The sequence below is a fragment of the Musa acuminata genome, chromosome BXJ2-3 (genome assembly GCF_036884655.1).
Source record: "Musa acuminata AAA Group cultivar baxijiao chromosome BXJ2-3, Cavendish_Baxijiao_AAA, whole genome shotgun sequence".
Classification (NCBI taxonomy): domain Eukaryota; kingdom Viridiplantae; phylum Streptophyta; class Magnoliopsida; order Zingiberales; family Musaceae; genus Musa; species Musa acuminata.
In genome coordinates, this window is record NC_088340.1 from 1,336,532 (window position 1) to 1,358,600 (window position 22,069).

The 22,069-nt window shown below is 45.3% G+C and overlaps 4 protein-coding genes and 1 pseudogene across 5 annotated transcripts; all 5 read right to left on the bottom strand.

Annotated features, from left to right (window-relative positions):
• Window positions 1-431: 431 nt before the first annotated feature.
• LOC135606385 (probable flavin-containing monooxygenase 1) lies at window positions 432-3,391 on the bottom strand. Its single transcript, XM_065097407.1, has 5 exons — window positions 2,448-3,391; window positions 2,133-2,373; window positions 1,468-1,646; window positions 1,034-1,383; window positions 432-955 (listed from the first exon to the last, which is right to left on the bottom strand). Exons 1-5 carry the CDS (start codon window positions 3,108-3,110, stop codon window positions 607-609), a joined length of 1,782 nt encoding a protein of 593 aa, XP_064953479.1. The 5' UTR covers window positions 3,111-3,391; the 3' UTR covers window positions 432-606.
• Window positions 3,392-6,656: 3,265 nt separating this feature from the next.
• Window positions 6,657-10,634, bottom strand: LOC135606783 (20 kDa chaperonin, chloroplastic-like). Its single transcript, XM_065097991.1, has 6 exons — window positions 10,482-10,634; window positions 10,146-10,353; window positions 9,303-9,482; window positions 8,639-8,794; window positions 7,555-7,632; window positions 6,657-7,019 (listed from the first exon to the last, which is right to left on the bottom strand). The coding sequence occupies exons 2-6, from the start codon at window positions 10,329-10,331 to the stop codon at window positions 6,840-6,842; spliced, it is 780 nt and encodes a 259-aa protein (XP_064954063.1). The 5' UTR covers window positions 10,332-10,353; window positions 10,482-10,634; the 3' UTR covers window positions 6,657-6,839.
• Window positions 10,635-11,046: 412 nt separating this feature from the next.
• Window positions 11,047-13,042, bottom strand: LOC135606784 (3-ketoacyl-CoA synthase 10-like). Its single transcript, XM_065097992.1, has 3 exons — window positions 12,503-13,042; window positions 11,810-12,435; window positions 11,047-11,738 (listed from the first exon to the last, which is right to left on the bottom strand). Exons 1-3 carry the CDS (start codon window positions 12,929-12,931, stop codon window positions 11,180-11,182), a joined length of 1,614 nt encoding a protein of 537 aa, XP_064954064.1. The 5' UTR covers window positions 12,932-13,042; the 3' UTR covers window positions 11,047-11,179.
• Window positions 13,043-13,712: 670 nt separating this feature from the next.
• Window positions 13,713-17,722, bottom strand: LOC135606785 (protein WHAT'S THIS FACTOR 1, chloroplastic-like; annotated as a pseudogene).
• A 136-nt stretch (window positions 17,723-17,858) lies between these two features.
• Window positions 17,859-20,487, bottom strand: LOC135606786 (U-box domain-containing protein 21-like). Of its 2 annotated transcripts, XR_010484963.1 has the most exons (2): window positions 18,704-20,487; window positions 17,859-18,563 (listed from the first exon to the last, which is right to left on the bottom strand). XR_010484963.1 is itself a non-coding variant. In XM_065097994.1 (1 exon), exon 1 carries the CDS (start codon window positions 20,259-20,261, stop codon window positions 18,777-18,779), a length of 1,485 nt encoding a protein of 494 aa, XP_064954066.1. In that variant the 5' UTR covers window positions 20,262-20,487; the 3' UTR covers window positions 18,611-18,776. The 2 variants fall into 2 exon arrangements, 1 of the variants encoding a protein (XP_064954066.1); XM_065097994.1 differs by lacking the exon at window positions 17,859-18,563 and having other exon boundaries at window positions 18,611-20,487.
• Between the last annotated feature and the right edge of the window lie 1,582 nt (window positions 20,488-22,069).

Here is a 22,069-nt window from a genome sequence, read left to right on the forward strand (position 1 = left end):
ATGGTTAACTTAGTTGAGATCGTCCGAAGTTCATCGGATTAGATTTCAAATTCTCATGCTTTGGCAAGTAAGTACATAATCGTTTAATCAATTTCTTTGAGATTTTACACTATTATTAAAAATTTATTGGATGTGATTTTGAACCCTAAACTAAATTTCTGTAGATTGGAAAAAGAAGAAGTTGTGCATTTTATGTCTTAAACAAATTGGCTGATCAACTGAGAATTCTTTGGATGATATGGCTGTGGTGAAAATTATTTTCCAATCGAATGATATGAAGATCGTAAAACAAAAATGACATGAACGACAAACAATTGGCTGATCAACTGAGCATTCGGTGATGTAGCTGACATCAGTCTGCTCCGGCAGAGGAACACAGGTTGACAAGAATCAAACAGCTTTAGCTTCCCCCCAACTCGGATTAGAAATCATGTAGTGGTTCTTCACCGACCCATCTCTTCAATTAATGGCAACCAGAAATGCTTGAAGCCATTTCTTCACTCGACATCACTCTTATTATTAAGATCAATCTTCGCATCAAAGAAACAGAAATGTTGCTTGGTTTGTAGCCGATGACATGAGAGAGGTGATGTAGCAGAAGATCCATTACTGGCTCTCGTCTTCCTTGTAATCCTGGTTGTTGTATGCGCTGAAGAGCTCGGCGAGCCAACTGCGCTTCCTCCATGAGCTCCATCCCATCTCCTCGCACATGTCGTCGCTGTGGTTGATGCTGAAGGTGGAGATGCAATGGCGGCGGTAGAACCTGGTGGTCCTCTTCATCACGTCGATCTCCGCGCCGGTCTGCCGGAACATCGCCCCCGTCCCCGGCAGCTTGAAGTGCCCCCTCAGCAGCCGCCCCAGCCATTTGCACCGTAGCTCCGACGTGTGCAGGTTCGACACGCTCTCGACGTACCCCACGAACGCCATGTGCGGGATGAGAGGATGGATCGTTCCCCTGCCATTAACAGAGGAAACCGCATGAGAAGAAGCTCTTCATCTCCGATCCCTCCATCGTCGGCGTTCCGTAGCTTACCTATACAGCGGCATGACACCGGATGAGTCCACGATGAGTCCGCGGAAAGGCTCCGGAAGCACCGACTTCAGTTTCTGCTTGCCGTCGAATCCGGTGGCGAGGAGCACGACATCAGCCTCCAGCTTGGTGTTGTCATCCAAGACGACCCCGCCTTCCCAGAAGCACCACCGCGACGACCTCTTGAACGCGATCCGCCCCTCGTCGGCCTCCGCGAAGAAGTTCTCCGGCAAGATCGCCATCTGACACGAGGCGTAGTCCTCCACGAAAGGATGGTTTGGCTTCAGCCCATACTTCTCCAGCGGCAGCTTCCATGTCAGAGAGGACTCGATAAATCTCGACACGCCTCTCCTCTGTGGCGTTGAATCTCAGCGTTAGAACCCTAAGATGATGTTATAGAGCAGAGGAGAGGCGTACGAGGGTGAAGCATTCATTACCAACGGGGACAAGAGGTGGCAGGCAAGAGACCGGAAGAGACCTTGGTTTGGCCTTTCATGGAGGAACTGAGAAAGCCTCGTCGAGAAGAACAGGAAGAACGGCAGACCCGATATGGAGTAAGAGGGGACGGTCCAGTGAAGAGTCCTTATCACCATGGTGCAAGGTTGACCATCGCTCCCTTCAGATCACATTCATAAAAAGTCGATGAGACTTGTTGCCAAGCTTTGACCTTCTCCAATCATTAGTCAATGTGGTGGCTTGGGTATCTTACTGTGGGACTAAGTCAGGCAAAGGTTAGTTAGGCAGCTAGTTTAGCAAAAGTCAACTTCTTAATCTTATTCTTGGATAGAGATTTAAATGGGAAGTCAACCAGTCAACATCTCATTCTTCATGTCTTGACTTTGACCAAGATTAGGTCAGCTGCTTCTCTGTCTTGCCCGCGACAAGGTCATTAATGCATGCAACTTGTTGCATAACTCTCAGAAAGCCATAATCCAACCGAGAGAGAGAGAGAGAGAGAGAGAGAGAGAGAGAGAGAGAGAGAGAGAGGACAGGTTTGACTTGTGATCCAAACACTAACGCACATGTATTCCTTCCGTATTGTGATACTGTCACTTTAATGGGACAGAGATCTCGTTAGAAGCTGTGGTCACTACGTACGTACCGTGGTTAGCTTCGGCGCACTCGACAGCGAGGTCGATGGCGGACTTCTTGTAGCCGATGATGACGACCTTCTTACCCTTCATCAGTGATTTGGCGGCTTCGTCGTCGAGCTTGCAGTAATCCAGTGAGTGCAATACCTTCCCTAGGAAGGTCTCCGGCCCCTTCCCACGGGGAAACGTCGGCAAGTTGGGGACGTCGCCGTACTTCCCGATGCACATAACCACGAACTCGAACTTGCACCACTGGAATAGGAGCTCTCTGTAGTTAGCCGAGCGAACCCTAGCCAGAGGAAGAGGAAGAAGAAGTGGGCATGCACCTGAACGGTGTTGGAACGGGGGGTCACCACGCCGACTTCCCACGCGGGTCCGTCGGCGATGGGCCGTCCCTTGTCGCCCCAGAGATCGGTGAAGCCGGTCTTCGTCTCGCCGTGGCCGACGAAGCGGATCTCCACCACCTTGGTCTCGAGCTCGATGAACCTCCACAGGTCGAAGTGCGTGGCGTAGCCGTGCAGGTACTCCAATATCTCGGAGTGGGTTGGGAACGTGGGGTCGTTCCGGTCCGCCCACTGGTAGTCGGAGAACTCGTAGTCCGGCCGCGGCGTCTGCAGCCTGGTGGAGCGGAAGGAGCAGTGTCTCCACACCCCTCCGATCGAGTCCGTAGCCTCGAAAAGGACCGGCTCGAGCCAGCGCAGCTCCTTCGCCGCCGCCAGGCCACTGATTCCTCCCCCTATTATCGCCACCCTGGGCGTCCCACTCTTCTCCATCCTCTCTCTCTCTCTCTCTCTCTCTCTCTCTCTCTCTCTGAGAAAGGGACGAAGGTAGTGGATGGAGGGCACGGCATGAGGGGTGTATATATAAGCAGGCAAACGAAGGGGAGAAGGCACGTGAAATGCATGAGGATGTACATGGCGAGGTACGAGCATAAATAGCCATGGCAAGAAGGTCGTCGATGATTGACCATGGTGCAGGTTATCAGTCATAATTCCTATTGGATTTAGACTGAAAAAGAATCAGAACTAATAAAGATGGAAAGGGATCACAAGAACAGTTGAAACAGTCCACTGAGATGTTTATGGTTTCTTTATCTTCTTCACCCTCACAAGGTTGTGTGCGGGGTAATGGAGAAAGCGGTGTGAGATTTCCATGACTGTTTCAAAGTTGGAACATGGTATTGTGGAGCTTCAAGCTGGCAGTAAGTGGGGGTTGACCTCAAGACCAGCTTGGCTACAAAGATTTTGTGGAGGCCTTCCACGGATTTGGAGGGCAGGAAGAGTGGATTTCTCTTGGTGGTGCATTCGGCATCCATCAGAAGACTACTTCTTCAAGCTCACTGATGGACAATGCCATGACTTATTCAAAGGGCACAAACCAAGTCTTCACGCATTAGAAAACCAAGTTTACAAGCGTACATCTCTTCCTAACACTTGCAGTCATGCATGCATGCATGCATGCTCGAGAGAGAGATATAATCATGTTTCATTGCAGCCTCACTTTTACTACACATCTTCCTTGCAATTCCTATACTCTCTCTCTCTCCGTGGATTTGTGCTTCTTCCTCACATATAACTTGATGAAGATTCTAAACCCTTTTGTGTGTTATCATTTTAGAGAAAGAGAAAGAGGTGTGATTGATATTAGTGTCACATTGCTAAGGATTAAAAGAAGAAGTACACTGGATATGTAAATGTCAATATCATTAATAAATGTCAAGAGAGTTCTTGGATTATGTTGATATCTAATTCGGTTTAGGCTCGAATAAAAAATAAAAATAAAAATTTTGGGGAATTAAGAGTTTACTAATGCAGTAAGAGTCACATGAAATTTATATAGAATTTTCTTGGCTCATTCCTTGAGTTACTTAGATTCAAATGCCTTGCCAATTATGAAGAAGAACACACAGTTTGTGCTTCTAAAGTCAAAGCAAATGCCTTGGAAGCTGACCAGAGAATGTGATGGTTCTCCTCAAAATACTTGGCATTTACTTTTTCTTTTCACTGTCAATTTGTCATAAACTTGATGTGATCTAGGTGACCTATTTCATGTAATATTTTCCTTGTTCTTCTTCGTAGTATTTATTATTCCTATTGAGAATTGTCATACCATGTAAATTGGCTTCAACCTGTGGAGCAAATTCCAACCCTCTTCAGATGGCATCAGGAACACATGCAATTGACCAATATGGTCAACCTGTTAAAGAGTTGAATGAATTAGAGGTCACCCTGAATCCATGCAGCTTGTGAGACCTGCATCACTGCAGCGAAGTAGTTCAAATAGTGTGGGTCATAATGGCCAAGATTAGCCACCACAGAACACAGAGACAGTAGTGACTCGAAGACATGTGTGGCCAAATAACAGCCTTTTATGCTGAAGTTAAAACTCTGAAAGGTATTAGGAGTTCAATTAAGAAGCATTGATGTAGGTCTAATTTTTGGCACGGAAACAAGTACATGAACAACAACTTTGCAATGTAGACCATTAGGTGACTGCTACTTGGAAGAAGATAATTGGGGGAACATTAATTGTTTTAGGTGCTAACAGATATGACCATACTCGATTCATCAAAAAAGCAAATTTATTGAACATGTTTTACTCATGTGACAAAGGGATGAAATATCCCTATAAATTTCATAATTTATGAAATTGCATAAATTGAGACGACTTCTTACCTGTCTTCTTGGTTGCCTATTCATCCTATAAATGCTATGGTTGAGATATATACAGTAAAGACACAAAGAGTCATATATAAAATTCTTTTTGCACATCCAAATTTTTTGAAATTTGCTTTCATGATATCAGAGCTACTCTTTCTTCCACGTAAAATCTATTTGTATGGCTGAAATGCTGTTAGATGATGCTTTCTCAAATCATCAGTTGATATAGCTACACAAATTAGGGGGAAAAGTCCAATGCTATTTATTTCACTTGCAAGGAGGAGAAGAAATCGGTAAGAAAGAACAAAAAGGACATTCAAAGCAAAGCTTATCTTTTTTCTCTTCTTGACTGCTGGTCTGGTCATGATCTGAAAGCCATCTGAGAGAGGACTTCACAAGTTTCTAGCACCAGATGTAACCCAAAAAACTTGAGCCATTCATGCTATGCAAATTGTATCTGTAAGTCGATAGTTTTATGGTGCTCAAAATAATCAGCTCCCACACAGGAGAAAGAAATGCCAGTCACTAAAAACTTGTCTGATGCTAATCATGTGTTTCTGGTGATAAATGTTGTACAATGTTGACCTATAAAACCTGTTGTATTCTGCATGTATTTATTGCAGAAACCTGTTAACGTTTCTCTACTTCCTCTGTGACCAACTCTCTTTCATTTAATTGGTGTTCTTGGTTGGTCAAACAAAGCACATCAAAACTGCAACTGCAATTCTTAAATAGCATGAAGCCCATATGAACTGTAGGTGTCAGTGGAAAATCCAAAGCAATATTAAACTTTTATGTTAGGAGTTCGTGCTGCTAACTTAGACAGACTTGAACAAACAACCTAAAGATAAATCACAGAAAATTATGAAAATTAAAAAAACATACATGTGTTTATGAAGCTCAGGTGATGATAAAATAGTTTGATTTGACAATGAGAACTTAAAAAAGAAGTATGTTTTCTTCAATGTTGCAGTAGACTCTTGTGAACTAAATTGGAACTACATGTCACAGATATATTAACTTTGTTGATCCTATAAAAAAAAATCCGAGATTAAATTAATAGTAATACACTTATCAAATATTTATAGATCAATTTAAATATTTGACAAATAAATCAATTCAAATCTTTAACCACTTCACATATACTAAGTTTAAAAGCGACTATAACCTTCCCAAGAAGAAATACTTGGCAAGAAGAAATCCTAGTCGATGCTAGAGCGCATCTGACACCCATTGTCACCATCGCATCTGCTGGAACAACTACTCATTAACTTTATAGTCCAAAATGCTTTAATCTAGTTTAGTAATAATAAAAATTAATTTAAGCCTTTATTTACCATGGCATTTGTGTGGGTGTGTGTGTCTCTTCCACACCTCAGTGATCCAATTCCTTTGTGCCTCGTCGTAGATCGATCAAAGGACCCCATAGTTTAATTGCTTTAATTGTCTACACCAGACTCGGCCATTAAATTTCACCTCACCTGTTATCTGACATCTAGTACATCCTTCTCCACCCTTTTTTTTAGGTGGGGATCTCCTAATTGCCTAGTTTGCATTTATCTGATGAACTTTTGCCTTCTTGTCTGCTCATTTTCTTTGCTGTTTGTTCTTTGTCAACTCAAATTTTATATCTCTCGTTCAATTAAAACAAAACTGCTAAAAATCCTCAAGTTTTGATTGTGGCATTTATCCTAGCAATGTTCTCATTTCATTTAAAATGACCTGTTCTAAATTTTCCTATAATTTCCAAGTAATCTGCAAAGCATTGAAGCTGATTCCTACGTTATCAACATTGATAAGAAATTTCACGTTAATTAAGCTTCCAAAGAACATGATATGTGGTTCTCAACATGCCATCGCTAAAAGTATATTGCATAGCCAGAAGAGATAACAATTATCAATGCATATTTGCATTAAGAACCACAAAATGTCTACAAAATTTCACGAGCAGAATGAGATTAACCAGATACTGTAACTACTAGGCAATGAATAGAAACAACATAACCTTGATAAACTCCAGTCTTGTCTTGTTGGTGACCATGTTTAGTTGGCAGGGCTTCAATACGAAGGGAGGACAGCAATCACATCAGATGCTCTCAAAACAATGTAATCAGCACCATCAGCACTCTTGAACTCACTCCCAGAATACTTAGAATACAAAATGGTACTCCCAGGGCTGATCTTCAATGGTTTACTATTGCCTACCTCATCCAATGGGCCGGGGCCGACATCGATCACCTGTTATGCACATAGTACAAGAAAGGCAGAGAATAGCATTTTAGCTAGTGTCAATCTTGGAAGAAAATAAATCCCCGGGAAACTTGACACTGAGCTGCTACCCCTTTCGGGGATGAACCCGAAGGAGGGGAGTACCACGATGATTAGTTTGATTGTCATGGAAATGCACGCATCAGTTCGACATGCAATAAGAATACAAAGGGATAAAGAAGGCCAAAAAGTCATTAAAGTAGAAAAGGACAAGGAAAGAAAAGAGAAAAAGAAGGTTGTCAGATGGATTAGCAGATACAGAGAAGAAAGAGAGGGCAAAAAGGAAGACGGGTTACATTTTCCTCCAGCTAAAACAAGCAAATGAGAAAAAATTTTGCCAATTAAACACAGAGGCATGAGGCATTAGAATCAAGGTTAACCAGTGGGCTTTGCAAAGCTTCCAAGTGATATACAACCGAGTGAAGTCCAACCATTATAAAAGCTTAAATATGTTTACTTATATTGACATTCTTTCACTACTACAATCTCTGAGTGGAAAGCTCACCGTCCCGACCGAGGGCTTTTCCTTTGCAGCTTCAGTCAACAGTAATCCACCAGCAGTCTTCTCTTCAGCTTCCGCAACCTAAGAAGAGAAGAATAGGAAAAGACAAACTAATCACACGCACACACACATTCTTCACATTTGCAATAACTTAAATGTTGCCAGCAGTTGCTATTTCTTGAAAAACTGAAAATATAAGAAAACCTTAGAAAAAAGCTAATAGGACATCCAGACTTGAGCAAAAATTAGGTTCCAATTTTACAGTCGTAGCAATCAGGAGAATTGATCTAGAAAATTGATCTAATATCATTTTAGATGATTAATAAGGCCAGCAATCATGGCATCCTGGCAGCATCAAGACAGAGGTTGGAATCAAATGCCTCTGGGTCTTATTTCAAGATGACAGTAAATATATTTCACACAAAGACCATACAAGCATTAAAAGTACAAGTTCAATAACTGCATGCCTCAGCTAAAATGTGATAAAGCTAAAAAATAAGACCAAATAAATGATTGTTCGTCAACATTCAGACATTCCTATGGACATTTTATTAGAAAATACTAAAGTTGGGGAAAAAGGAGACAAGAAAGCGAATGAGTTTTTAAAAAACATATTATGGAAATCACTGGGAATTATTTTGATAATGGCTTACCATAACATCCTAAATATGATTTAAATTACCTCAGGCAAATGAATATGAGATTGTTTTAGTCCCAAAGCAACATGGGAATCCTTTTGAGGGAACCATCAACGATACATGGCCCTCATCTCGTATATCTGATGGGAAAGTAGGTAGCAACATATGCAATGCCAATTATTCGCCACTATGTCATGGTCCAAATATGGAACTCAAGTGGAGAGTTCGCATCCATCTAAAACAGAACCCATAATCAAAAAAGCCTCATACAGTAGGTCACACTTTTATATTACCATTATTAACTAAGCTATGCATTCATTGCACAAAGATGCATCGGAATGGGAGGAGCAAAAAGTATACAAGCAAAACAAGCTTTAACTCATACGCTGATCGGAACTAGGTCTGAATGAAAATAACTGTATAAATGAAAAATAAGTCATACAACAAACCTTAATTAGAACTCGGTCATTAAGCGGGTTGAGGTCCTTAATATCATCAGTTTCAAGAATACCCAGTATATCATTTTCCTTCAACAAAACATGATTAGATCCATTAAATTCAAGCTCTGTTCCTGCATACTTCATATAGACCACCTGTTTACCAGCCTACAACCAAATAAAGAATGTATATCATCATAACTCAGCTGACAAGTTGGTTGCTCAAGACGAAATTAAAGGTCAAGAATACAATTTTTAAGCAGTGATACAGCAACGTAACAGGCCCAAGTATCAAAATAAAATCAATTATAAACGAGTGAAAGTGAATTAAAATCTGTACATGCATAATACTATGATTAACAACCTTATATACATTAATTCTCATTCTCCATTATCTAATATGGGCCCTAGTTTATCGCAACTTATTTTCTTCATTCAAATTCAAATGTAGAAGTAAGCTGGCTGAAATTGGTGCTAGCATGTAGAAAAAGATGCAACTTTGTACATGTGAAAGCACCATTCTTTCTAAAAGTTCTAGAAATTTTCTAAGAATGGGTAAACGGCCAAACTTATACAGCATCCAGAATAAAAGATTGCCGTTACTAGGATCAGAACCATGAAGAATATTCACAAAACCCACAATTCAACTATCCAAAATGTCGAGTGGAAACCATACCTGAACACTGATATCTATTTGCTTTGGTCCAATTGTTCTACCTTCCCCAACAGCAACAACTTCACCCCCTTGAGGTTTTGACTGGGCAGTTGTTGGAAGCAGTATTCCACCACTGGTTTTCTCCTCCAAGGATTTAATCTTAACTAGCACTCTATCACCCAAAGGTTTGATGGATGTGTACTGAAAAAATCCATGAAAAGAGCCTATAAGGTAGGAACATTGAATTTGTTCCAAAAAAGTGATTCGTGAGTAAAATATTGTCCCTAACCATAAAGACAAAACAACAAGAAGTGAAAGCATCGAAAAGAGCAGCTAAAGCACCCTGCAAGGCCCTGAAGGTTATTCAAATCCAATCACTGAATCAAACACTTTATGCACACGTATGCATATGTTTCATTGTTAATGATTGCAAGCAATCATAAAAGGTTCAAACTATTTTATGGTTTCCAAGATTCCGAAGGATTTACTTCTTGATAGCTTAAGATCCAAAGGACTTACCTTCATAGCCAACACTGGAAAATCGTTAACTAGAGATGCAAAACGAAAAGTAGCACAGTTATCCAAGTCAACCTTGTCAAACATTGACATAGGTGACACCACATGATGCAGATGGCTGAATCGGCTCCACAAGTAAGTGAAACGTTTAGTTCCTTCAAAGAACCAAGTCTAAATAGAACCTCCTAATACCATTAAATTAAGAACCCAATAAAAAAAAAAGGACCAACAACCATCTCCAACGCCACACTCTCACCTCAGCTCAGCCGCCATTACAGAACACACCCACCGAAATGGCAAGAATGCAACCCAAACACAAGAAATTGAGGGTCGGTTAAGTTGATATACCTTCGGAGCAACAACCGTCGCAGCCTTGACAACGAGGCCAGGGAAGCCCCTCCGCTTGAGCCCCACCATGGGGATTCCAACCGAAGAAGCAAGAGGAGTGATGGATGGGGCGAGGCGGAGACCCTCAAACGAGGGCATCCCCCTCGCTCCTACCACGCCGCATCCATATGGCTGCAAGGCCGCCATCGACACACCGACTAACGCCCACCTGCAACCAAGACGACGCACGGAAACTATAAAAAAACCAAAAACTTTCTGCCGCATTTAGAGTCGGCACGATAAGAATCCAAACATTCAGCAGAAATGATGAAAACTAATGGATCGAAGGAGACATACGAATGGAGACGGAACCCTAAAGCTCGAGCTGCGCGAACCCGATGAGAAGGTGTGGGGGGAGCTTTATCCAAGAAACAAGATCGTGATGCCTCTCGGTGATAGTTTAACAAAACGGTTCCTCTCGCAGAACAAGTAGCGGCGAAGGGTTCGGCTTGGTCGCGGGTGACATGAAATAAGGTGTTCCGGGAGATCAACGTACACGATTCGGGGGTTCATTAGTGGCCGGAGAAGATGGTTCTAGATCTGGAAGGTTAGTATTAACATCTGAATTTAGGGTTCGATTAGGAATTCGTACCTCTAATGATCGATCAGTTTCGCCTCTGATCGATTAGTAATTGGAACTTTGTGATTCGTGTGTGATGATAAATTTCGATTTAGAACGAAAATGCCATTACTCCCTTTTCTTTTATAACTCTATTATTTGTTTCTTTAATCAAATTCGTCCAATTTCATTTTTCTATTCCGTTCCACAATTTTATATATATATATATATTCTTTCGACATATACGATTAATTTCTTCACTGTCTAAGCTAGCAAATCTTGAGTAAGACAATGCCACGCACGAACTATAAAGCAAACCATTGATTCGAAGGAGAGCTTCGAGCAGGTCTTAGCGACAGACGTGAACTATAAAGCAAACAGAAGCCATTTGCCAAGGCCATGAAGCATGCATGCCCCCACGTGGGCTTCATCAACACTAGAGGCCGACCGGGTAGCGGTCGGCGCAGTCGAGCCAGGGGTTGTTCGTGCTCAGCCTGGGAACGCGCCGCATCGCCTTCCACACCGCGCTGTTACACTTGAAGCCGGACCCGAAGGCGATCTGCCACACCCGGTCGCCGCGCCGCACCCGGCCCTTGGCCTCGAGGTAGGCGAGCTCGTACCAGATGCTGCTGCTAGACGTGTTGCCGAAGCGGTGAAGGGCGGCGCGGGAGGCCTCCATGTGGCGGTCCTCCAGCTCCAGGTTGGTCTGTAACGCGTCCAGCACCGCCTTGCTCGCCGCGTGGATGCAGAAGTGTTCGAACGCGAGCTTGTAGTCGGGAATGTAAGGCTTGGTGGTGGTGGTGGTTGTTGTTGGTTTGGGGAAGGGGTAGCGGTAGAGAAGGGTGGCGAAGAAGAGGAGCTGCTCGGAGAAAGGGAGGACGAGGGGGCCGAGGGTGGTGATGTTGACCTTGAGTGCATGCCCGCCGACCTCCATGAGGTCACGGCTGATGGAGAGGCCCTTGATTCTTTGCTGGTCCTCCTCCTGATACACGCACCTGCAGAAGGGATCGCATCTTTGGCATCAATACATGTAGGTGAGGGCACAACAGCAGCGGCGATTGAGTACCTGAAGCTCCGTTCATCGGCGCCCTTGTGGGTCCTCACGATGTGCTCAAGGCGGTACTTGGCCCGGCGGAAGTCGCGGCGTCGGTTGGAGAGCAGCACCGCGGAGCACCCCATGCGGAAGAAGCAGTTGGGTATGAGCATGGAGCGGTTGCGACCAGCGTACCAGGTGAAGGACACCGCCTCGGTGCTCACCACGACGGCGTAGCTGCTGGGGTTGGCCTGCAGCATATCGCGTGCCAGGTCGAGCGCCACGACGCCGGCGCTGCACCCCATCCCGCCGAGGTTGTAGCTCAAGATGGTACCCCGCATCTTGTAGTGGTTCACGATCATGGCGGAGAGAGACGGCGTGGGGTTGAAAAGGCTGCAATTGACGACGAGGACGCCGACGTCCTTGGGCCGGACGCGGCACTTCTGGAAGAGCTCGTCCAGGGCGCCGAACATGGCCATCGACGCCTCCGCGCGGCCCTCCTTCATGGTGGCGCAGTTGCCAGGGGAGAAGATAGACCTGGGGACGTAGCTCTCGTCGCCGATGCCCGAGTTCTTCAGGATCCGGGATTGGAACGCCAGGCTCTCCTCGTCGAACTTGCCGGACTTCCTCGCCAGTTCCACAAACTCCTCGTTCGACACCTGACACGCAGCACCACGTAAGCTCCAAACCGCACGCTGCGGTCCACGGAAGACATCGACTGCGTACCTTGAGATCATCAGAGGGACGGTAACAGGCGAAGTCGACGAGGTAGATGGGCCTCGGCTTCGACATGAAGTAGACGGCGACGGTGAAGGCGAGCACGCCGAAGAAGGCGAGCACAGTGGCGAGGTCGTAGCTCGTCTCCTCCCACACCTTCCGCCACAGCGCCTCCCGGGTCAAGCTGCCGACCTCCGCGCTGAACACCACGACGAGCACCGGAACGGTGACCAAGTACACGGCGTGGCTGATGAGATAGTGGTAGCCCAGCTTGACGTACTTGAGGTTCACCGACTGGAGGAAGTCCGGCAGCCTCCGGCGCACCCTGACCGAAAAGGTTGGCGAGCCAGCGTCGGGACCGGAGGCCTCCACCCCCCGGTTGACGATCTCCGTCGACAGGAGGGTGTGCTCGCCCGCCATGTCTCTCCTTCTCCCCATGGCGCCTAAGAGGAACAGCTGCAACGCGGTCGAGCGGGTTGCGGGTGGATTTGTAGCGGGAGGGAGGGGGTGGATGAGAGAGAGTTAATGTCGGCACCAACCAAAGGAGAGTGTGGTTGGAACCACCATTAATTCCCATTGATGGAATTAAGGTGGGGGTGTTCGAATTGAAGCTGCTCTGCATGTAGTTTGACGTGTTGAAGCCTTTCTCTATGCCTGACGCAGATTTCTCTTCTTGAACTTGGGTAATAAATGTGCCAACACGCTCGGTTGGCACAGATCATGGCAGCTCAGCTACTTCAATACCATCAAAGTACCACATCAGTCTAAGCTTAGCTTAATCTAAGAATTCCACCATTTCATTACAAGTAAAAATGTAGATCAACATGATAATAACAAGTCTAGATTGCATGAAAGTTAAACCTTAGGTCTTCTCCATTTAGTTGCACCAGTAAGGAGTTGGTAAGAAGATAAAAAAGAGTCAAAAACCACTTGGTTCATGGACGGTGTTGTGAGTGTTTAAAGCTTCCTGGAAACACCCTAATAATATTAGTATGAGAATGCCCCACCAGTAGCTTAAAGGCATGCATTTACTGAAAGCTCAGAAACTTCTCCTTCTATTAATTGCTAGACTCAGATGAAGTGTCGTGTGAATCAGAACATTTGAAAGGTATTCGTTTTCGCCCACAAGCTTAAGCTAAGTTTGACTCAATCTCAACATCAACTATAAAATATGGACATGATAAGTTTGCACACAAAAGAAAAAGAAGTCCCAGTCAAGTAAGAGAGAAAAGAAGTCTCGCATCAGCAATGTTTAAAAGAATTGAGTGAGTGACATATATCAGAGTCTAACCCACAACTTAACAAACTCAAGCTGAAACCTTTAAATTGAATTGGTGTCGAATTTGATATATATCAATTGCTTCAAAAATGCAAAGAAGGAAACAAGAGAGGGAACAGAAACTCCAGCTCACCACAAGTTTATGCTTCACATGTATGAGACCATTGAAAACCTTTGGCAGGAACTTTGATTCTAGCTGATTTAGTGCTCGACGTTTGTATTAATCTTCGATTTCTAATGATCATGGAATACACAACCATCTCAAGTCACTTTGTTCAACTCCACATGAACGTCATAAATGTATAGTGGAAAGATGGAGAGGGAGGAAGAGAAACGGACCTTTCAGTTCTAAGGTGTATTAAATCTTGATGTGGCAACAGAAGTGGAGCGCCATCCATTGCCCAGCTCGGCCGGTGGTCAGCAAGTCCGGCGGCAAACAAATGAGTCCTGTTCATCGTATGCAACAGTTGAGTTGACCATGTTTATAGGGCGGTTGGCAGGTGAACACCTTATCATATGAATAAATATGAGATTGACGAGGCATGCTGGGTCAACATGTTCTATCATTGGAGAAAAATACAGCACTCCCATCGACAACAACAATAAAAATTTAATATATCAACTATTTGAAATCAGATATATTGATTTTTGTACTAAGAAAATATGAGATTGACAAGGCATGCTAAGTCGATATGTCATACACTTAAGTCGATATGTGAACTGTTTCCTACACCTCCAATAAGCGTGTTTCAACACCATCACACTGTTGCTCTGATCACATCATCATGTATCCTCTAATTAATTGTTGTTCCAAAAACAATTAATGTTCTCCACACTCTATAGTGCATATTAATGACAAAGCACCATTCTTAACATTGTCTAAACTCCAAACTATTTAACTACAAAGATCTATGGTATCTTATCAAAACAAGTCATTCCTCATTGGCCAAAGATGTAAGAGGCTACGATCAAAAGAAAAACTATTTTTCTAGTCCATGTCTTAACAAAAAAATCTTTTCTTTTCCAAAAAAGAAAACTAAACTACTTTGTCTAATATAGTGAATGCTATGCTCACCAAGGCAAAAATATGGATTCATGTTGGAGGGTCAGCGATCCAGAAGTTTTAGCATGAGAAGCTAACCGGTGAGCATATCGATTAGCTTCCGTCTTCACATGAGAGATTTTACATGTAACAACCCAGTTTAGTCCCACTTTGGAATGAGCAAGAACTTGATAAGAGCTTAATGAGTCTACTACGATTAATTTAATTTGGCTTCGGAATTTTAGGCTAGTGATTCAAGATCAATAAGTTACTGGGTTAGTTATCATATCAGGTCGGGTTGTGATTGATAAAATTAGAGTCGAGCTAGCATTGACCATAAGGAGGTACTCGAGTAGGAAAAGACTACCCATGGATGGAACGAAATAAGCTTCACGTGCAATATACTAGAGTTTTACTTTAAAATATGTTACGTCAAGGATGTCCTAAGGAAGATAATACCCCAATTTAAGTTGGCAATAACTTGAATTGGATTCTAAGGATTTAGTGGATCTACTTCAATTAACCTGCGCTTAACCATTTTAGGCCAATGGTTCAAGCTTACTAAATTATTGGGTTAGTTATCTCATTTAGTTAGGTGATGGTATTACTAGCTTGAAACTTGTCAAAATAGTTATATATATTGTGAATATGATTAATGCGACGCCAAGGGGGAGTTTCCTCCTTGTTCAGAATTTTGACCAGCTCAACATTCTCAGTTTCAGTTTCCAACTTCTAGTTTCCTTCTTGTATCACAGTGAGAACACCTTCTTGAATGGCTAGAACTTCATTGTATTTGATGCTTCCTTTGAAGATGAATTTGCTTCTTGCCATCCTACACCTTCTTTCACTTAAGGAAATCTCCACCCTTAAACAGGTCACTGGCACCATGTGTATTAAGTTTAAACCAGTCACTATTAAGTTTAGCCCATTGCACTAGAACGTAACATGTTACATCTTTTGTTCCTTCGTAATCTTGCAGGAGATTATAGTGCATCACTAACCCCATTTTGGCAAAAAATATTCATTCATGAGATAATCTTCAATGCAGAATAATTGGACCAATGGGTTTTTAAGAAAGGATCTTGGTTTGCATAAAATGCACAAAAAGAGAGAAGAAAAGCACTAAAGACATATCATAATATTTATAAATTCAGTAATATAAGATAAATTTCAAACAATACATTACTCAATAGAACATCCATTTAATACTAAAACTAACCTCAGTGCTGAATCTTCATATGCATCATTTACCTCGCCAATATAAATCTTGAAATCATTTAATGTGGAAGCATCATTAATTGTGATAAGGCTTCAATCAATCATAATTGAAATCAGATAACTCGAACTCTTGATTCTCTTTCTTCTCCCTCTACACCCAGTAAGTCAGAGAATCCTTTCCTTCCAAAGCACCAAAGAGAATTTCTCTATCAACTCTAAACAATCATATGTTATCATCAGAAGGACACTAGGCCTATTATGCCTTTCAGAAGTATTAGAATTTTGAGGCATTACAAATTTCAGCCAAAATTTGCATGAGATGATCAGCAACAAGCCTCCTTTCAATAATACAACTCAATGTTCTCCTGTATAATGGCCGCTGCCCTTTTGTCAAACTCCCATGATCCAGGCACTAATCCTTTTGCATCAGCTTAAGGTGACAGAAAAAGCCTCTTCTTAAATGCTCAACTCGCTTGCCATGTCTAAAAACCTTGTCATACTTTAGAGGAAACTTCATCGGGAAGGGGGACAAAGAACTCCACGCTCGAGCAGAGGGCTCGAGATGACTCCCTCTGCCATAGCTTTCTTCTCCATCTCTGTAATTATCCGAGAAAGATCCTGTGACATTATTCTAATGACCTTAAAGGGGTTCAGAGAACATATGAATCCACCTTGTCCTGAAAACATACGGAAGGCCCATGTCTCTCCTCCAACGTGCCATCTTATCGACAGGAATCCTCCTGTCCTTAAACATCATCAGGAGTCTTGTAACATGCTTGGCCACCTTCTTTCAGTGATATTCCAAAGGCCTAATCTCTTCTTCTATGAGATCCCCAGCTTGCACTGTGAGTCCACACCAGACAACTCCCTTCTTATCTCTACAGAGCTCAAACAGATTAGGCAATTTTACTTGTACAGGTTCCTTCTTCAACCGCTCCATTGGTGATCAACATCTCCGAAATGATTTCCAGCACTCCGTGGCAATTCCAGAGTCGTGCACCCTCTTCTTATTGCACCTATCCTGCAGGAGATTATCTGACTCTTTCAATCAACACTGTTCAATTTATAATATTATCATTGAAAGCAGCGCAGCCCTCTGTGGATCACTGTGAGTCTCAGAACACCAAAAGCACAGCAGCTTGACGTATATTGGTTGATCAATGTGAGCAGAAAAAAGAAGATTCTTTTTCACGAAACAAGAACACGAGCTCGGATGAACGCAATAAGAGATAGGAAGTGAGAGAAGCCCCCGGACTAAAATCGTGTCGAACTAAAATCGCTAGAATAACTATCTAAATCAATCGACCGAAATGATGCTCGATATAATGTGCGAATGAAGTTCTTTCTAGAGAAGCTAAAAATGGGACGGCCACTAACCCAATCCACCGGTTTCCGACGGATTCAAGATCAGAGATACAAACCCTACTGTCTGTAGCTTCATCGGCCATCAAAGTGCGTGCGCCAGTGATAGGGAGAGGGAAAAGAGAGGTCGCCTGACTTGAGAGACCACAACGCCTGTTCCGCGTTGTCCGTCAGCTGTGCCTCGTTCCGAAGTCATCCCTCCTCTGCGCCAGGCTGAGTCCGAGCGCCTGCAGGAGCTCGCCGAGCAGACCAACTGGCGCCGGTTTCCTGGTCAGCCTCGCCCGAGGAACGAACTCAGGAAACGGCGGAGGGCAAAACAAGGCCTGACAGCGTGCTGTCAACTTCTTATCATAATTAACTCTAATATATTTAATTATATATATATATATATGATGTATATGGGAATCATCTTAATCAATAGCTCATTTTGACTGCTTTTCCAATGTAAACTTTCTTATCGCTGTTTTGGTACTACGAGAAATTCCACACAGGAGATGATCCGTCGATGTCGTCATCATGGACGCCGCCGCCGCCGCTTACCCAGAAATCCTCCTCCTCTTCCTCAATGCTCCACCTCATGCCGCCCGCGCTGAATTCGGTGAACTCCGGCAACTACTCCCCGCAAGCAGCAGACCCGGCGGCGTCCCCGACCCGAAGCTTCCCTCCCCTGGGCGCACCACCTTCTCGCGGCTTTCCTCCTCCCGCTTCGGCCCTTCGCGGGCCGCGTACCGCGCTGCTGCCTCCCGTATCTCGTACCGGCTTAGCTTGTGCCGATGGCGGCACGTCCGGCGGATGGCCCGGGAAGTTGCGCGCGGAGGCTGTACACGGCCGTGTCGTGGGCGCGGGCGGCCATCTCTGGCGTCGGGTACGAGCCGAGCCACAGCCGCGCCCGGCTGCTGGGGAGCCTCACCTCCGCCACCCACGTGCCCCACTTCCTCCTCCGGACCCAGTTGTACCTCGGCGCCGCAGCCGCCGCCTGCCACCTGCGTGACAGTGGCGAAGGCGATCGAAGAGGGTGCGGAAGACGATTGGAGGAGCTCGGGAGACGGCCGCGGGTGTAAATGGCGGTGGCGGGGTGTCGACCACCGGACGTCCGCCGGATTGCATGGGGAGGCGTCACGTTCGCGTAGAGTCGGAAAGAGATGGGCCAGCTTTCGTTGAATCAAACGCTACATGATGCCAATTGCCGAGAACAGTAACCAGATGAACAAAAATATGTATTCAAGATTAATCTCAGGCAAGTTATAATTCGAAAAGCAATTCAAACATATATTCTATAATCTTGTCTAAACATCATCTGTAATCATACCATTATGACTTCGAAATCTAGACTTGGATCGTATGACAAAAAGTAATAGTGTGTTCCTCTGTTTCAAGTGTAGTCATTCGAAAGGCCTCTTGAGTCCCACGAAATCCATGGTGTCAACGCACTGAATCCTTCCCCTGTAACCATTCAATAGCCTGAGAAGATCGGTGACTCTCTCTTTGGTTGCCTCACCGCACCCGACCTGCAAGAGAAGTAGGAGCTTGTGAAAGGTCCCCGCTTGAAAAGCATCAAGCAAACACCTCTCCCTCCCTCCTCCTTTGTGATCCTTGCAGAGCTTCCACAGGGCTGACACCACGAACTCGGTGGCCATGTCTGACACGCGAAACATCTTCTTCGCTAGCACCGGCACCGTCAGGGCGTGGCCGCAGGCATTTTCTCTACCGCGCTCGCAGCTTAGCAGCCCGTCGAGCACAGCCAATGCCTTCTCGCACATGCTCTTCTCGTCGTCGACGAGGATCTCCACGAGCACAGGGACCAATCCCAGATCGACGATTCTCGTTGCAGTCTTCTCGTCGGAGTTAACCATGTAGAAGATGGAGACGAGAGACGCCTTCATGGCGCGGGAGGAGATGGGCCTTTTGACCAGCTTGACCAGTGCTTCTCCCATCCCCTTGGTCGCGGCGATGGCGTCCGCTCGTGCCCCGCCGGACGCGAGGAGCTCCTTGACCGTCAACGCCGCGTGCAGCCTTGCGGCCACATCTCCGCACCTGAGGACCGAGACCAAGCGTTTCAGGGACTCGGGCGAGGAGCCGATGCAAGCAGCAGCTTCCTCGTCGAGCGGCAGCAGCATCGCCATTGCCGCCAACACTTCCTCCAGAATCCGCACCACCGCGACGTCGGAAGACGCACGGGCAAAGGCGACGAACGTGGAGGCAAGCACCCGGGTCATGCCATCGAACGCCAAGCGCCGCCGGTTCCGCTCGCTCTCCTTGGCCCAGTTCGTGACCTTGGCCACCGACCGCGCGCACGCGGCGACGTCGCCTTGCCGGCTGGTAGTGGCGATCTCGGACAGGACGTCCATGACCTCGGTTCTGTTCACAGGTGCCGTGGGCGTGGGAATCCTCTCGAACCCGTAGGGCCGGTGGGCGACGCACCAGTCCTGTATCATCTTCCTTATGGAGTGGTTGGGGATGAGGTCCTGGTGCTGCAGCTGCTGGCCGGTGACGGGGCACGACGTGTTCCCAAGCTCCTGCCACGTCTCGATGCTCTGCCGGTCGTAGGTGATCCCAGTGGAAGCCGTCACCGGGTCCCTCATCAGGTCCAGCGATATCGGGCACCGGAAGTGCGTCGGAATCGCGACATCCAAGGCTAGATTAGTCTTCAAGTTGGACTCACGACTTCTCCGAGGTGACGCCATGAACAAGCTTAGTTTCGCGGCTGCAGCAAGAAGAAGATCGAGAGAAGGGAAGGGAAGGGAATGGGCGAGTCTTATAAGCGCAGACCGTGGTGGCGAAGGGATGAATCGTTCAAAGAGTGAGCGGTGGGAAGAGGTTTGGAAGGGTTTTGGGGAGTCGAAGCTCTTCATTTGAATGTTGACCATTCAATGCTTACCCGCGGGGAGGAAACGGTAAGAGAGAGAGAGAGAGAGAGAGAGAGACAGAGAACGGTGAGATGGGAAGGAGGAGTTGGAAGTATGACCGAGTCTGTACACGTACAGAGCTGCACCATCTAAAGTGGAAAACGTCGGGAGATGGACAAGAAAGCCAACAAGGAATCCAACACTACCATGGCCGATCTTTCTCTTTGTTTCCATTGTGTATTGTGTGGTTACTGTATATTGACCGACTGACTCATCCTCTCCGTTGCCATTCATGCTGAAGATATATATATAGCGACAGAGGTTTGATAAGCTTGAAAAAAGAAATGAGAAAAAGGAAAACTAACTCTTAGCAAGTAGAGAAAGAGATTCTTCTTATTGACTTCTTTAAAATTATTCCTTTTTTTTAGAGGAATTTTCCTTTACGATCAGGATAAAAAAGATGCCCCGAGGAGAATAAGATTCTCCTCGTTGACCTTCACAAAGGAAAAAGAAATTTTGAATTTTTTATACCAATAATAAAGTAAAAATGGAAAGTGATGCGGGGGGTATATGTTTAAGCCGTGGCCTCGGGGCCATCGCGGCTCGATTCGGGGGTCCGGATGTCGGGGATCTCGGGCGACGTCCTTCGAGGTCTCCCGTGGCCTGTCTCGACGATCCGATCGAGATGTCGCGTCGGGAGGAGTGCGTCGCCGCAACGCCGGGAAGAGTCGACCCCGACTCGCACCTACACACAGGTCGGGCCGGGAGCTCGGCCTGACCCCTCCGACGATCAAGTTAGTGATGTGGAGGGGTTTAGGAGGAGGGAATGCCTCCATACGAGTGTTGTGTGTGAGTTCGTCCTCCCCCGTTCGTATAGAACTCTGGGGTATTTATAAATGAGTTTGATGTTACCTGATGTGGCTACCTGCAGGAGCAGGATCGTACCTCCGATGGCGTCTGACATTGCCACTGGGGTTGTGTGGAGAACCGGCTGCCGCAGGGTATGGGTGAGCCTCGGTCGACGTCCTCCTTTGCCTCGGCTGAGCGCGCGGGGTCAGACAGTGGAGCCGTTGACCGGGAGCGGGTGACGCTGATGCATGTCAAGTCGGCGTTAATGCCCATTTCCTCGGGCAGTGTGTCGTCCAAGCGTGGCTGACGTCGTAGTGTGTCGCATCGCCATTTTTACCCATATCAGAAAGATCCCCTCTTTTATAGGACAATGATTCTTAATTGTGAAAATATACTTGACATCATCTTTTAAGTATAGTTAATTATAGTCAATGCGTTGGAGGAATCAATCTTTGGACATCGAGTTAGGTTAACATGATTTGATCATCATCTTGCATCCCAACTATGGCGTCTATACGATATAATGGAACCAAGATGAACATATATCAGCATGTAATTGGTGCTACACGTTCTTCTTCCTCATTAGGAGAAATACTATATCTAGTTTTGATCTTTTGATTCAACAAATTAGTTTGACTGGGACGAAGTCAACGTGTGTACAGAATCAAATGGTGTGCTCGGTCACCGTCTTGTTCTTCGTCTTCTATCGCATCCTCGTGACAATTGCAGTCATTTATTGCCACTCCTTTCACAGGTTAAAAGTATGAAGATGGAATACATAGACCGAACTGGGTTCTTTTTGCGTGGCAATTGCTTGGTCTTGTGTACTTTGGACGTGTGAAGTATATCCAAAGGCAAAGGCACAAAGAGTTGACACTCCATCAAATTTGATGAGACTGCAGATGGGATTTTGGGAATATTATGGTCGTGCTTAGCCTTTTAAGCCGTCAACGTCGAAGCTAATTGATGATCAATCGCAT

What these genes read in the sequence shown, in the direction of transcription:
- LOC135606784 (XM_065097992.1), bottom strand. Translation starts at nt 12,931, where the DNA reads ATGGGGAGAAGGAGAGACATGGCGGGCGAGCACACCCTCCTGTCGACG. An exon ending in GTCCCTCTGATGATCTCAAG is followed by an intron (nt 12,436 to 12,502) that starts GTACGCAGTCGA and finishes GCTGCGTGTCAG; the next exon opens with GTGTCGAACGAGGAGTTTGT. An exon ending in GCCGATGAACGGAGCTTCAG is followed by an intron (nt 11,739 to 11,809) that starts GTACTCAATCGC and finishes TCCCTTCTGCAG; the next exon opens with GTGCGTGTATCAGGAGGAGG.
- LOC135606786 (XM_065097994.1), bottom strand. Translation starts at nt 20,261, where the DNA reads ATGGTCAACATTCAAATGAAGAGCTTCGACTCCCCAAAACCCTTCCAA.
- LOC135606783 (XM_065097991.1), bottom strand. Translation starts at nt 10,331, where the DNA reads ATGGCGGCCTTGCAGCCATATGGATGCGGCGTGGTAGGAGCGAGGGGG. An exon ending in AAATAGATATCAGTGTTCAG is followed by an intron (nt 8,795 to 9,302) that starts GTATGGTTTCCA and finishes ATTTGGTTGTAG; the next exon opens with GCTGGTAAACAGGTGGTCTA. An exon ending in AAAAGCCCTCGGTCGGGACG is followed by an intron (nt 7,020 to 7,554) that starts GTGAGCTTTCCA and finishes TGTGCATAACAG; the next exon opens with GTGATCGATGTCGGCCCCGG.
- LOC135606385 (XM_065097407.1), bottom strand. Translation starts at nt 3,110, where the DNA reads ATGACTGATAACCTGCACCATGGTCAATCATCGACGACCTTCTTGCCA. An exon ending in CCCGTTCCAACACCGTTCAG is followed by an intron (nt 2,374 to 2,447) that starts GTGCATGCCCAC and finishes CTCCTATTCCAG; the next exon opens with TGGTGCAAGTTCGAGTTCGT. An exon ending in GTGCGCCGAAGCTAACCACG is followed by an intron (nt 1,647 to 2,132) that starts GTACGTACGTAG and finishes TGTGATCTGAAG; the next exon opens with GGAGCGATGGTCAACCTTGC.